Raw genomic sequence first — 15,231 nt, 5'->3', positions numbered from 1 at the left:
GAAACACAAAGGGCACGCAGTGTGTGTGTGTGCGCGTGGGTGGGAGGTGATGCCGGGAATGCTTTCTTCATTGGAGGAGGAAAAACAAAGGTGCAAGGCCTCAAGGCCACAAGGACAGAGCAGCCGGAGCACAGCCTCCTTTCCCGGGGCCCAGCACTACCCTCCTGCTCGGCTTCTTGGTTCTGCTCCCAGCCCATGTCTGCTGCTCCCTCCCGTCCCACCCTTCCCTCCATCACGTGAAAAGGACAACGTGGCCTCCCCTCAAGCTCTGGTCCTTTCAACGAGAGCAACGAGAGGGCTGCCACAGAGGGCCCCACGTTCAAAACAAGGCAAAAGGCCGTCTTTTCACCCCGTGAGCCAGCAAGACTGCAGCTTCTCCCTGCAACCCCTTTCCCCCTCCCGACAGGTGGTTTCGGGGATAAGGAGGGGTCATAGGCTCACTACCAAAACGATGCAAGGTTTGAGCTCAGGGCACCTCATCTTCGGGGAAGAAGGAAGACCAACGCCTTCTAGGAATTAAATAAAGCACATCACATGGGGATAATATGCTCAGCGGGGCTCTCCATCATAACTAAGAGGGTTGAGTCTCCTCCTCGAGTCTCAAAGGGGAAGGTGGTAAATGAAGTGAACAAATGAACGAGAACTCTCAGCACGCAGATCGCAGTTTGAGGAAACAGAACAGGACTTCCTGTATCACAAGTGATTAGCAGTTGGGGAAAACCTAAGAACTTTGGCCCCACAGAAGTGAATGGGACCTGTGCAGGAGGGAACGCCACTGCTCCGAGCCTCCGGGAGCACGGCGAGCTACAAGCAAAGCTGCTAAAAAGGAAAATATATAGCAGGGAAAAAAAAAACCCCAGAGAGCTGCATGTACAGCATGCACGACACAGGCAGACCCAACTCAATGCTTCAGGGGTCTCCACAGCAGCGGCCTCCGGCGGTTGGCTCTTCCTCCCTTGGCCAGATGGAGCAGCACCACTTGCTGCCTCCCCAGGGAAGGAGGCCAGGAGCCTTTCAGCACTGGGCAGCACTGGAGACTCACACATCCCAAAGACCGGCATTTGCAGCCGGACACCATGCCGTGCTCCTGGCCCCACGCCAAGCATCCCCCCGCCCCCCCCCCCACATTTGCAAAGGATGCCGGACCTGCAAGGAACCTTCCTCACCTGGGCGAAAAGGCCTGAACTCCTAGAAAGGACAGGCCACGTGCACTTACACAAACCCACACAGAGGGCCAAGCCGAAAACTCAGTGCCTGCTGGGGGCGGGGAGGGGAGGGTGTTAGCTGTGTTACAAAGGAGAGGCAAGAGAATGAAGAAAGCCAGGCAGTTACAGCCCCTACAGCCCCCGCCCTGTGGACAGGCACGGCTACAGACAATGTCCCAGGTGAGATCTGATGTTTGCCACAGCCAGTGAGGCAAGGGAGGGCGTACCACAAAGCCCGCCCCCCCAATCTTCTCCACCCCAGACAGAGCCCCCCTTCCTTCCCCTGGAGCCTGGGGAGGGAAGGGTGGGCCTGGCTTGTGTAGCCCGCTGCTTAGAAACCCCGTACTGTGGCCTAGCTGCTCCAATCCAGTAGAGAGAAAACAAGGCACCATTAGTAGGTTTAGTGAAGAGCAGAAATGTTACCAGGAGAGGGAGGCCCAAAAGCTGGCTGGACAGTGAGCAGGATACTACCCAGGAGGTGTGAGAAGCAATCCAGAGGTTCATCAGATTACACAGCTCTGCACTGCTTACTTTGGTGTTTGAGCCAAAGGAACGGAATCCATGGAGGCCGCAGCTGGGGGGGCGGGGGTGGGGGTCCCAGAAGGTGCTGCTTAACCCAGAGGGGTTTGCTTAGCCTGCCTCTTTCCGGCTGCCTCTAGAGAAAGACAGGAGGGGGATCCCCCCCCCTTTCACGTCCTGTCTCAAAAGCCTGCCGAGCCCACCTCTCCTGGGCTACACCCCTCAGCAGGCTCCGGCCCCTCCCCTTTACTGTGCTGGGCCTTCGATCCAGGGACGAGCCTCAGGCAATGGGCGCGGGAAGAGGAGCTAGGATTTGCGGGGTGTGTGTGTCAAAGTCTCCCTTGTGAGAAAAGCCCCTGCTCCCCCGTCTGGGGCTGAAGGGAAGGGCCGACCGTGTGTGCGTGCACGTGTGTGCGTGTGTCAGAGGGAGGTGGCATCTCTGCTCTCACCTGGGTTGTGATTCGTGGCAACAGACTTCCAGCCACCAGGCCCTGGGGGATTGCTGGGCATGTCCCAACCACTGAGCCTTTTCAGCACCTGCCCCACCGCCCACGCCCACGCCCAAGGCATGAGGAACAGGTTCTGGGCAATGCCACCTCTCCACCAGCCCCCGCAGCACCAGAGGCCCAGCCCGAGCACCCAACCGGGGCTCTCAGGGACAGCTGCTTCTGGCCCAGCCGTGGGACCACCCAAAGCAGACGGGACCCTCCCCCTCCCCCCTCCACCACACACACCCCCTTCCCTTTCCACGCAAGGAGCCCAAGTGGGGGCATGCCTGCACCCCGTGGGTCACTGGCAAACTTCAGAGCACAGATGAAGCCTCTGCTAAATCCCTCCGGTCACTCATGGCTTCTGCGCTACTGGAAAGGCGCACTCACCATCCTTGTGGACCCTCATGGCAGAGGCGGTGATGTCTGTTGTCACATTGAAGTAGGGGAGCCACAGATCCTGCAAGAGACAGAGGAGGAGGAACTGACACCACCCACTGGGCCACACTGTGACAAGAGGTAGAGGGCAGGGAAGAAGCCACAAAGGGGGAAATACTGACCATGCACATTCTGTAGCAAACATTTTGTACCAGCACCAAATTCTGCAACGTGAAGAGATTGTGCTCAATTTTAGGAATCACACTTGTTTCTGCCAGGATTGGAGGCGAGATAAAAGAACGACGACAACGATGAGCGTTGCCCGTCTACCCTGACCCGACCCAAGCTATGGACGTGTCGCCCGGCAGCTTCAGGGGGGGGGGGAGATAAATAAACAAGAGTAAGATCCAGAGGAGTTAGCCGTGTTAGTCTGTAGTAGCAAAATCAAAAAGAGTCCAGTAGCACCTTTAAGACTAACCAAGTTGATTGTAACATAAGCTTTCGAGAATCAAGTTCTCTTCGTCAGATGCATGATCCCAACTGGTCAAATACAGCAGAGGAGGGGAGATAGGGGAGAGAAGGAGACATATATCAGAAGGGGACAGGATGCAATTAGCGGGGAGGCAACCAAAACATTCCTTTGCTAGTAAATGTAAACATCTCCTTTTGGTGTGGAGTCAGTTTGCCGTGTTAGTTTGCTGCAGTAAAAGCCTCCAATTCCTATGTAGTATAAGCTTTCGATGCCCTTGAGAGATTTTATCAGGACTTCAATAACTTTCACCCTACTATCAACCTAAGCCTGGACCACTCTACACAACAGGTACACTTCCTGGACACCACTGTACAACTACATAATGGGCGAATAAATACCACCTTATACCGGAAACCAACAGACCGATACTCATATCTACATGCCTCCAGCTTCCACCCTAAACATACCACTCGGTCTATTGTCTACAGCCAAGCCTTACGTTACAACCGTATCTGCTCCAATGCTCTCGACCGAGACTCACACAAGAGATTTACAACAAGCATTTTTGAAACTACAGTACCCACCAAATGAAGTAAAGAAACAAATCAACAGGGCCAGACTAGTACCCAGAAACAGTCTGCTCCAGGACAAACCTAAAGGAACTAACAACAGAACACCACTGGTTGTCACCTATAGCTCCCAGCTCAAACCCATCCAACGTATCATCAGTGAGCTACAACCCATCCTGGAAAATGATACCTCTCTCTCAGAAGCCCTGGGTGGAAGACCTTTCCTTGCCTACAGACAGCCCCCCAACCTTAAACGACTTCTCACTTACAATCATGAATCGGCCAGCAGAGTCACCAGCACAGGTACCAGGCCCTGCAACAGACCCAGATGCCAGCTCTGCCCCTATATCTACCCAGGGAATATAATTACAGGACCCAATGGCATCAACTACACTGTCTCTGGCGCTTACAGCTGCTCATCCTCCAATCTGATATATGCCCTCATGTGCCAACAATGTCCTTCTGCTCTGTACATTGGACAAACCAGCCAACCTCTACGCAAAAGAATAAATGGACACAAATCTGACATTAGAAATGGAAACGTCCAAAAACCAGTGGGAGAACACTTCAATCTACCAGGACATTCCACCAAAGACTTAAAGGTCGCTGTGGTTCAACAGAAACCTTTCAAAAACAAAATCCAACGGGAGGCTGCTGAATTGGAATTCATATGCAAATTTGACTCTGTCAAGCTGGGACTGAATAGAGACTATGAATGGTTATCACATTATCACAGGTAACAGATTCCCTTTACAGAGGCGTGGTCTGGGGGAGCCCAGTGACGCCTGGTGTGGGCTTTCGGGGACCACAGTTCTCTTTGTCAGATGCATCTGGCAGGGAGAGCTGTGGTTATCGAAGGCTTATACTACATAGGAATTGGAGGCTTTTACTGCAGCAAACTAACACGGCAAACTGACTCCACACCAAAAGGAGATGTTTACATTTACTAGCAAAGGAATGTTTTGGTTGCCTCCCCGCTAATTGCATCCTGTCCCCTTCTGATATATGTCTCCTTCTCTCCCCTATCTCCCCTCCTCTGCTGTATTTGACCAGTTGGGATCATGCATCTGACGAAGAGAACTTGATTCTCGAAAGCTTATGCTACAATCAACTTGGTTAGTCTTAAAGGTGCTACTGGACTCTTTTTGATTAAACAAAAGTAAGAAATCCTCAGAAGGGCGGGTTCTGCAAGAGGCCTCGGATCCCGCACTGTGACATAAACCAGGCACCCACGGGGCGTTCTCGGTCACGGCACTGAAATTCTGGAATTCCCTCACCGGGGAGATTCGTTTGCCCCCCTCTTCCAACTTTAAAAGTCTCTCTCTCTCTCTCTCTCTCTTAGCAGGAGGCAGACAGGAAGCCAGGTGCTTTCAAGTATTGCCCAAGCACCCACCATCAAAGCTTCGGGAACGCTAACGGCTATCTTGGCTGGAGGCAATGAAATGTCCAGCTCACACCTTAGCTGGAATCTGATACCCAGAAGGGACACGGGGGCATGGCGGGGGGGGGGGGGCAGGGGCAAGGAGCCAGACAGCATCTTCCTGGAGATTTCAGAAAAGGATTCTTTGACCCACAAAAAGTGTGTGTGTGGGGGGGGGGGGGACAGAAGAGATCAAATCTCTTGGAACACAGGAAGGGGCTCCATTCTGACAGGTCCATCTTGCCTGATTACAGCTAGCGGAAGAAGCGCTCAACCCGAGTTGCTTCTTGATGGCTACCATTGCCGCAGGGAGCAGACAAAGGGCGGCCTGCCTGGATAAAGACTCCAAGGTAAAGGGAAGCATCTAGATGGCTGTAACTTCTGTGCGGAAGAGCCTGCCACACAGTCAGACCAGCTGGGGCATGTGCAGAGGGAGGGTCAAGTGAACTGCACGTTCGCACCTTTCTCTTGCATTCCTTGCTCAATCCTTTGCTCTTCAGAGAATGTGTGTGTGCAGACTTTTTATTTTCACTAAATTCTTTCTTATATAAAACGCTGGTAGTTGTTCTCCATAACACATAACAATGTTCAAATACGCTATTTAAAACACACTATTGAGAGAGCTCCTAGAAGCTGTGACTAGCCCAAGGTCACCCAGCTGGCTTCAAGCGGAGGAGCGGGAAATCAAATCCGGCTCTCCAGGCTGGAGTCTTTCACTCTTAACCACTACACCAAAATGGCAGGGTGCCAAAGGAAAAGAGAAGGAAACGCCATCCAAGGGTCGGGGAAGAGTGGAGTACGGCCAGGCAGGTACCCAGAGTGGTCACTGGGCATCTCGAGACTTCAGAGAGCTGAGCCTAGTGGCGCTCACGGGTCAGTGGAGCCATTCTTCCACAGGCGACATAAAAATGTTTTATATACCATTTTAAGTAAACAAATAAAGGGACATGGAGCATAGAAGAGCTGCAGGCGCTGAGGGGGCCCTGAGTGGAAGAGGAATCTGTTCGTTACCTCGGAAGCTACGATCAGAGCGGCAGCAACAGCGGCAGCAACGTACCTCAATCTGCTTGTCCTGGAACACCTTGTGAATGCTGGCGTTGAAGGCAGAGCCAGAGAACATGGAGGTGATGGGGTAGGTGAGGTCCAGCACTGTTGCAAACACAGAGTTCATGCTCTGTGGGAGGGACAGACAAGCATGTGGGAGGGAGACACTCTCGGGACACACAAGCCAAGGGTTAGGGAGAAAACCACACTCTTTAAAATTCCAAACTATTCATCTCCTCTATAGCAGGCAACCAAGGGAGGTGTCTGCCTGTGCCCACCTTCACCCAAACAGGTAAGCGAGTAGGAAACTGTGCACCCAGGAGGCAGTGCTGCAGGCGGCAGCGGTGGCCAGGACCTCCCTCCCTGGGCTGGGGACTGCATGCTTCTCACAGGCTGGCCCACAGGCCTGCCTTCCACGCTTCCCTGGTGTCCCAGTCCCCCCTTGCTGCCCCCCCCACTCCTTGCTCACTTTGGCCCATTCTCTGGCTCGCTGCTTTGTGCGCACCGCACTCCTCTCTTCGGCATACAGGGCGCCAATGAAAGAGCCGATGGAGGTCCCGCCAATCAGGTCAATGGGGAGGCCGGCTTCCTCCATGGCCTTGATCACCCCAACGTGAGAACAGCCCCTGCAGCAGGGAAAGGAGAAGCCACCGCTGAAGCCCACCTGCCTCCTGAACCCACGTCACGCCAACCCCACGCCCACTCGCGGCAGGGGGAGCTCAGCCAGCCCCCTTCCGGCCTCCTCCCAAGAGCCAGAGGCTGAGCTGGGTCTTCACCAGCTCTTCTTCTGGATTCACAGCAGGTGTGGCAGAGACTTCCCTCTCAGCTGCTCTAACCAGGCATTCCTGCTATGGAACACAGGGGTCCGGAATGGACCTCCCGTGTGGCAGAAGCCAACCTGCAGCACAGGGTGGGGGCCCTCTGCCTGTGGGAGGCAGGCTTTGTCCGGCTGGCCCCGCTGCCACCTGACAACTATCCCCTTGGTTCTCCAGAGCCCATTTACCTGGCCCCACCGCCACCCAGCACCAAAGCAATGGTGTTGCCTGTAAGGACTCGTGCAAGACGGGAGAAGTCGCTGTGGCGATCGGCATTTTTCTCAAAAACCTTTTCGTACATTTCTCTCTGGGATGGAGAAAAAACAGAGGCTTATAAGGATGTAAGAGCAGCGGTGCGGGATCAGACTCGTGGCCTGTTCTAGGCGAGTCTCCCGTTTCACACAGCGACCAGCCAGGTGTCCCTGGAAAGTCTGCAAGCAGTGCATGGAAACAAACGCCCCCCCCGCCCCCCCCCCGGATGGACCAGCCTTCCATGAGTCTGTCTTATACCCTTTTGAAGGCAACTGAGCTAGTGGCCCTCACTACATCTTCTGGCGGTGAATTTCACAAGTTAATGGCATCCTGATGCCCTCTGCTGTAACACCCCACCCAACTTTCGCTGGGATATGAAGGCTGAAGGATCTCCATTCTGACTTGTGTCTGAGGAAGGGAGCTCTGACTCTCGGAAGCTGACCCTCTACAGTGCCCCTGGGCTCAAATCCTGCTACTCTACTGCAGACCAACATGGTGACTCACCTGAACAGATCTGTACCAGAGCACTAGGATACCAGCCGTTCTGTTTAATCCCTTCCCTCATAACTGATCTTCTCCTGCTGAGCTGACGTGCTCCTACAGCTGATCACCATGCAAGAACTCTTCCCTGGTCAGTCCCCACCAGTACAGAACCGCCAGTACCCATTTAAAGTTAGGATGTTTTGCCCTATTCTGCCCCATTCTGTGCTTACTTCATTTGGACTCCGTTTGTCACATTGTTTCCTACTAACCCACTTTGAAGAAATCATCTTGGCTCCTTCCATAATCCCCTGAAAGGGAGTCCTTGAAATCTGTCTCAGCTTCGGTCTGTTTCAGGGCACTGGATTTTCCATCAAAAGATTACCCTGGGGACCATTTAACCCGCACATCTTCCTCCGCCACCCCCCACCTATGTCCCTTCAGCCTTTTCTGAAGCCAAACCAGAGGGAAGGGGTGGGGGACACGGTCAGGCTGAGTGAGGCTGCAAGGAGCGTGGGAAAGGGAACGGGGGAACGGAGGCCTGCGGGGGGGCTTTGGTCACGCAAGGGCACGGAGGGGAGCACAGGGGTGGGGGGCAGAGGACAGGCACTTGGGTTGCAGGAAGGGGGTGGAGAGGCGCATGCGAGAGACAGAACGGCTGAGCACCAGTACCAGCTTATTCGGGCTGCGCCGGGAAAACACTCTACGTGGACATCTGATGTGCAGATGCCCTGAGCACCAGCTGCGCATGTTGAGCCATTCCACGGTGCGGGCAGGGCTGGGCCCATCTTCACGATGCAGAAGGATGAGTTGCTTCAGGGCGCGCACTGCCGTGTTCTCCAGCATCTGTTCCAGCTGAACAGAGAGAAAGGAAACTCCCTGTGTCACACGCAGGCCGGCTGTTACATATCTGCACAGTGAAACTTCACATGGGATACCGCAGCCTCACATTTGGGAGATAATTCCTAGAAACTCTGCTTTCTTATTTCCCCTGGACAACCCTTGCTGCCAGTTCCCCACAACTGAGGCATTCAGTGGTTGCCTTGGGGACTGCCCCTCCGCCCGGAGAAGGGGCTAGGGCCAGCTTGAATACAATGCTGAGGGCCTCTTCTCTCTAAGACTACACTGGAAAGAGCAGGAACAACTTCAAAATGCTTACAGAATTACTGTTATTGTTTTTCAACAATAAACTCCAAATAAGAAAGAAGGGGCCACGAGAACTAAGCACTGATGTAACCCTTCCTGCCCTCCCCTTCATGATCTGCCCAGGTTCACAGAATCAGCATTGCTGTCCGATAGCCATCCAGCCTCTGCTTAAAAACCTTCAAAGAAGGAGAGCCCACCACCTCCCGAGGAAGCCTGTTCCACTGAGGGAATGCTCTAACTCTTCAGGAAGTTCTTCCTCATGTTTAGCCAAAAACTCTTTTGATTTCATTTCAACCTGTTGGTTCTGATCCCGGGGCAACGGAAAACAACTCCGTGCCGCCCTCTCTATGGCAGCCCTTCAAGTACTTGGAGAGGGCTATCCCCTCCCCTCTTGGCCGCCCCCTCTCCAGGCCTTTTACACATGCATCCTCTGTTGAGACCCCCACTTTAAGAAATGTCCTGCCTGAGGAAATCAGAAAGGCTCCCACATTTCTGTCATTCCACAGACTACGTAAAACAGAACCGTCCAGGAGGGCATTTTTATAAGCTTCCTGGGGATGTGGTATGACAATAATTTAGGAAGGCACTTCTGCAGAGAAAAAAAATCCTCTGTGTATATACTCTGCTTTTTGTTAGGGAATTTTTTTAGTCCTCATTTCATAAAATCTTATTCTGAGCATACATTCAAGCTACCAGCACACAGAAATCCGTAAACAAGTAAGAAAGCCTTGAGCTAAGTGTCACATTCCTTCTTCTGAGATATCCTGCTTGTTACATATGTCGCTAGTGAATGACATAGGTCACTGAGCAATGTGTAAACATTTTGTTGATTTGGTTATTCTAATTAAGTAAGAAAGATTTCAACCCTGAATGAATTCCTTCCCAAGGAATATATCAGACACATGGCAACAACAGCTTCTCAAATTGTTTATATAATTCTTTTGTCATTGAAGCTTGTCAGATGTCATGTTCTCTGGGAAAATGCGTCATTCTGTGTCTGTCTGACAAGGCGTATGCATAATTTTTTACAGGGTTTCATCCTAACCCTTGATCTTTTACTCTGTAAAGAAATAGCAGTTATTCTGTACACAATCAGTACTGAAGGATATACGAGGCTCTCCAATGCTACTGGTCTTTACACGTCTCTGAGAAATGGAGAAGGTGTCTGGGGTTATTCCATGACAGAAATAAATCCATTTTTCCGCTATAATCACTGTGTTTGGTGGGTTAGTGGTAGCAGGGGATTTATAAATTGGAAGCAGAGGACTATTACAAAAACCTCCACTAACCGGTTGGTGCCATGCCAGTGTCTGAACCACGTTTTTTTCTGTGCTGATTTTGGGATGCGGAGCCGTTGCTGGATAACAGAAATGCGGCTGCAATATAAATTCTGGGACTTTCCCCCTCTAACTTTCTGATTTCCTGCACTGGCTTTTGCGAATTACTGCAACTGTTTTCTACTTTTGTAATTCCATTTTCTGTACTGCTTGATCACAGCCCTTCTTTCCGCACTGTCTCTAATTTTTGTAATCCTCATCCTGTTGCCTTCCTTATCAGATATCTCTGCAGTTGCGTTATTTGTACTGTGTGATCTGCCTTGAGTCTCAGTGAGGAGGGGCTATAAATAACAGATAAATACAGCACAGCTCCCTTTGTGCTTAACAGCAAACTTGTCAGAAACGCAAGTACCAGAAGGGGTGCAGCAATAACCAGTGCTCATCAAAACCAATTTGGACCTTGACGGTACCCCTTTAAAAGCAACAACCTCCACTCAAGTGCCTCCAAAACAGGGGCAGAGAAGCCACTGACCGAGATCCCCCCAGCACCGGATCCCCCAGGCCAGCCCCCTTCCTGCCCCAAAGGCCCCCTTTACCTCCCCCAGCATAGGTTCGTGGTCCCCCAGGCCCACGATGAGAATGCAGTCAGCCTGGCGGATGCAGCGCACTGTCCAGGGCGTCAGGGTGCAGTCAGTCTGGTACAGCACAATGCGATGGATGTCTTCTTGCTGGGCCAACCAACCAGAGAGTCGATACTCATGGATGCTGCGGGAGGAACAAAAGGAAGCCGGTTTCCCCCTCGTGTCCCTGTCCACCAGCACTCAGGGGCGTAGTGGGGAGGACTGCGGAGCCAACCTCTTCCTCTCTTCCCTGCTCATCACTAGGGGTGCGTGTTCGGATATCCCTGAGATGAAATTAAACCCAAAATAGCTGTTTCAGGTTGGATATATTCAAAACGGCCCCAAATACTCCAGAAATTCTGGGAGTAACAAAATTTTGTGTTTCAGAATTTCCGCAGTGTTTTGGTTTCAGGGCAGCACAGGAGTGGCAGAGTGAGAGAGGAAGCCGGCCCCAACCAGCTGCTGTTAGTTGGCACTGCTGGACCTTTTACATTTTAAAGAGCTATTATTTTGTATGGGAGTAGACTGGGGCGGCCTTGGGGGCTGTCTTCCCATAGAAAAGAATGGCCCTTTAAAAGGGACCAGAGATACGGAGTAGCAGCTCTTTTGGCCAGGCATGCTTCCTCCCTCCCTCCTCCCCATTCCTGCAGCCTGGCGGGGGTGGGGGCGGGGGGAATGGAAACTCTCTAACAGTCCTGAAATTCCATAATCTGAAAATGTACCTGAAACAGAAGGGCTTTTTCACTCAGGTAACAGGCCTGTGCTGTAAGAAATGGCTCAGAGAGATGCTTTGGTATAGGGGCAGGAAGGCTCTTCCAGCTTTTCTCCTGTGCCAAAATCCCTTACAGAGCAGGCTACACATCTGGAGAACATCCGGACCACGGGACTCCTCTGCTCACAGGCATTGCCCGGTCACACACACTCTCCCTCTCCCACTCACACAGTACCTGTCCAGGGCGGAGGCCCCAAGCCGAGCTCGGATGATGTCACTGGTGAGCAGAAGGGTCGGGCCTGTGAAACCAAAGCAGAATGGGCCGTGCTGAAGGAGGTGGGGCCAAGGAGCAAGAGGGGGCAGAGGGCAGGGGAGCACATCCGGGAAAGAGCTCTTCTCCTCCCCATTTTATTTCCTGGCAGATGCTGATGAGGGTTGGGCCCGAAGTGAACATCAGAACATAAGAGAAGCCATGTTGGATCAGGCCAATGGCCCATCCAGTCCAACACTCTGTGTCACACAGTGGCCAAAAATACAGGTGTCCTCAGGAGGTCTGCCAGTGGGGAAGGGACACTAGAAGCCCTCCCACTGATTGCCCCCCCCCGCCAACACCAAGAATACTACAGCGTCACTGCCCTAGACAGAGAGTTCCATCTCTACCTTGTGGCTAATAGCCACCGATGGACCTCTGCTCCATATGTTTATCCAATCCCCTCTTGAAGCTGCCACCACCTCCTGTGGCAGTGAATTCCATGTGTTAATCATTCTTTGGGTGAAGATGTACTTCCTTTTATCCGTTCTAACCCAACTGCTCAGCAATTTCATTGAGTGCCCACAAGTTCTTGTATTGCGAGAAAGGGAGAAAAATACTTCTTTCTCTACCTTCTCTATCCCATGCATATCCCATGCATAATCTTGTAAACCTTTATCATGTCACCCCTCAGTCGTCCTTTCTCCAAGCTAAAGAGCCCCAAATGCTTTAACCTTTCTTCATAGGGGAAGTGTTCCATTCCTTTAACCATTGTAGTTGCCCTTTTCTGCACTTTTTCCACTGCTATCATATCTTTTTTGAGGTGTGGTGACCAGAATTATACACTGTATTCCAAATGAGGCAGTACCATTGATTTATACAGGGGCATTACGATACTAGCCGATTTGTTTTCAATTCCCTTCCTAATAATCCCCAGCATAGCATGGGCCTTTTTTATTGCCGTCGCACACTGTATCGACATTTTCAATGAGTTATCTACCACAACTCCAAGATCTCTCTCTTGGTCAGTCTCTGCCAGTTTGGACCCCATCACTGTGTATTTATATTTGGGATTTTTGGCCCCAATGTGCATTACTTTGCACTTGGCCACGTTGAACCTCATTTGCCACGTTGACACCGACTCGCCCAGCCTCGACAGATCCCTTTGGAGTGCCTCACAATCCTCCCCGTGTCATGTCTGTAGCCCCTACATCCATGTCATATTTCTAGGGGATGCGAAATGCTAATACTGTGTTACTGTCTGATTCCATATTGCAACTGTGATGTACATCACTGTTTGATTTCATAGTACAAAGACTGTATGCATCCCTTTTGATTCTCCCTCCCACAGCTGGGAAAGCTGTGGGTAATCTCTTTCTTTGAAGCTCACTAAAATGACCTTGTAATGTCTGAAATGTTACAGTTCTCTATATCTTGTCTAGCTAATGTATAAACTCCAGAAAAGTTTCCCAGACTTCTTCCCGCTCCAACTTGTGGGCTAGAAGGGAGGGGGATGTTTGAGTATTGAGACCTGTACTTTCCTCAAGCCTTTATTCCTTTCAAAGAAGTTGTACTGCTCAGATGCATCCTTGCTTCTAAGTAAACCTATGGACCTGTGCATATGGAAAAGATCTGATTTCCGAATAAGTCATTTAACCAAGGACCCGTGTCTTGCTGTAATGATCCAGAGATCTGTCTGCCATATCCTGTCATCCATAGCCTGACACCCTGGTTCTCACCACCCTGAACAATTTAGTGTCATCCGCAAACAGCCACTTCACATCTTACTCCCAACTAGAGATGGGCACAAACAGAAAAAAAAGTACGAACATGATGTTCGTTGTTCGTTGCCATCCACAAACAGGGACTCACGAACAACCACGAACATGACCCTGATCATGAACGTGTTTGTGGTGGGCTGTTCGTGGGGGCCAGAAGGCTCTCCTCCAGCCATCATCCAAGTCAAGATCCCTACTGCACCACTCCCAAAAACCTGACCTGAGCAGGCACCAGGAAAGGTACTAATAATAAATAATAGCTTGGCCCCAGAGCCTGGCAGCAGCCCTGGAACTTGAAGGGGTAGATCCCTACCTCACCACTCCCAGAAACCTTACCTGAGCAGGCAGCAGGAAAGGTACCAATAATAAATAATAGCTTGGCCCAGAGCCTGGCAGCAGCCTTGGAACTTGAAGAGGTAGATCCCTATCCCACACACAAAGAAAATTCAAGCTCCAGTGCACTCTCTCTATCAAAATGTCAACAGCAACTGTCTTTCCCTCTCACTGTCTGCAAACTAAGCCAGAGCTGGGAGCCCCCCTCCCCCCTGCTCTTTGCTCCCTTGTTGTAACAAATTTGGAGCTCCACACTTGAAAGGAAGACCAGCCTATCAAGCTAAATTGGGCTTAGATCGGGGTTTCCAGGGCAACAGCAGGAGTTCAGACAGAATTCAGACAATCCCTGCCTAAGTTGCCAAGGGAATTGATTGCAGGTGCCAGACTGCCTGGCTTGACGAACAGCAACAAAACGACCACTTGTTCATTTAGAATAGGGCCTCACGAACAGCTTGTTCGCGAACAGCAGATTGGGCTGTTCATGGCTTTTTTTTGTTCATATTGCTGTTCGTGCCCATCTCTAGTCACAACTCCAAATCATTAATGAACAAGTTAAAAAACACCAAACCCAATATGGAGCCCTCTGGTACCCCACTGCTTACCACATTCCATTGTGAATATTGACCAGTTTGGTGTAGTGGGAGAGCCAGTTTGGTGCAGTGGTTAAGAGAGCGGGACTCTAATCTGGAGAGGCGGGTTTCATTCCCCCCTCCTCCACTTGAAGCCAGCTGGGTGACCTTGGGCTAGTCACAGCTCTCTCAGACTCACCCACCTCACAGGGTGTTTTGTTGTGGGGATAATAATGACATATTTTGACTGGGCATTAAGTTGTCCTGAAGGGCGGTATATAAATCGAATGTTATTATGTTGTTATTATTATTATTTATACTCACTCTCTGTTTCCTATTCATTAGCCATTTTTTGATCCACAAGAGGACTTGTCCTTTTACCCCATGACTATTGAGCTTACTTAGCAGCCTTTAATGAGGAACTTTATCAAAAGCTTTCTGCAAGTCCAGGTAGACAACATCTATTGGTTCCCCCTTGTCCACGTTTGTTCACTCTCTCAAAGAACTCTAACAGGTTTGTGAGACAAGATCTTCCCTTACAGAACCCATGCTGAGTCTGTAGATTTGAAAGTTACTGTTCCTACTTTTAAAAAAAACCTTCAAAGGGAATATGCACGAAAATGCTGAATCGTCATCCCGGCATCATTCTAACACCCCAACAGCCCCCACCTTTTAAGAATTTTATTACACTGCCGTTAGCATTCCATAACCTTTCACAGATGGCAGTTAATGCGTTGCTTCTTTCTTAATTAGTTTATTTACCCGACTTTACTACACTTTTGTTAATCTTCACTGCCTAGGGGCCAGAATCTCTGACCTCTGTCTTCATCAGGGATGGCCTACCAAGCAGTTCCAGTCCCTGGCCAAGAGAATCACACCTGGTTCATGAAACAAGGCCTCCTTT

General features: G+C 50.9%; 1 protein-coding gene across 8 annotated transcripts in view; it reads right to left on the bottom strand.

The window, feature by feature from the left end:
• Positions 1–15,231, bottom strand: part of LOC129325227 (patatin-like phospholipase domain-containing protein 6) — a 70,156-nt gene that overhangs the window by 24,688 nt on the left and 30,237 nt on the right. For all 8 annotated transcript variants that reach the window (XM_054972843.1, XM_054972847.1, XM_054972845.1 and 5 more), the window contains 7 exons: positions 11,633–11,696; positions 10,662–10,830; positions 8,315–8,497; positions 7,099–7,217; positions 6,565–6,721; positions 6,109–6,225; positions 2,603–2,672 (listed from right to left, as the gene is read on the bottom strand). In XM_054972843.1, the coding sequence (XP_054828818.1) occupies positions 2,603–2,672; positions 6,109–6,225; positions 6,565–6,721; positions 7,099–7,217; positions 8,315–8,497; positions 10,662–10,830; positions 11,633–11,696 (879 nt within the window). The remainder of the gene's footprint in view (positions 1–2,602; positions 2,673–6,108; positions 6,226–6,564; positions 6,722–7,098; positions 7,218–8,314; positions 8,498–10,661; positions 10,831–11,632; positions 11,697–15,231) is intronic.

The sequence above is a fragment of the Eublepharis macularius genome, chromosome 2 (assembly GCF_028583425.1).
Source record: "Eublepharis macularius isolate TG4126 chromosome 2, MPM_Emac_v1.0, whole genome shotgun sequence".
NCBI lineage: Eukaryota > Metazoa > Chordata > Lepidosauria > Squamata > Eublepharidae > Eublepharis > Eublepharis macularius.
Note: the sequence above shows the minus strand (reverse complement) of the source record. Positions and strands in the feature narration are given on the sequence as shown.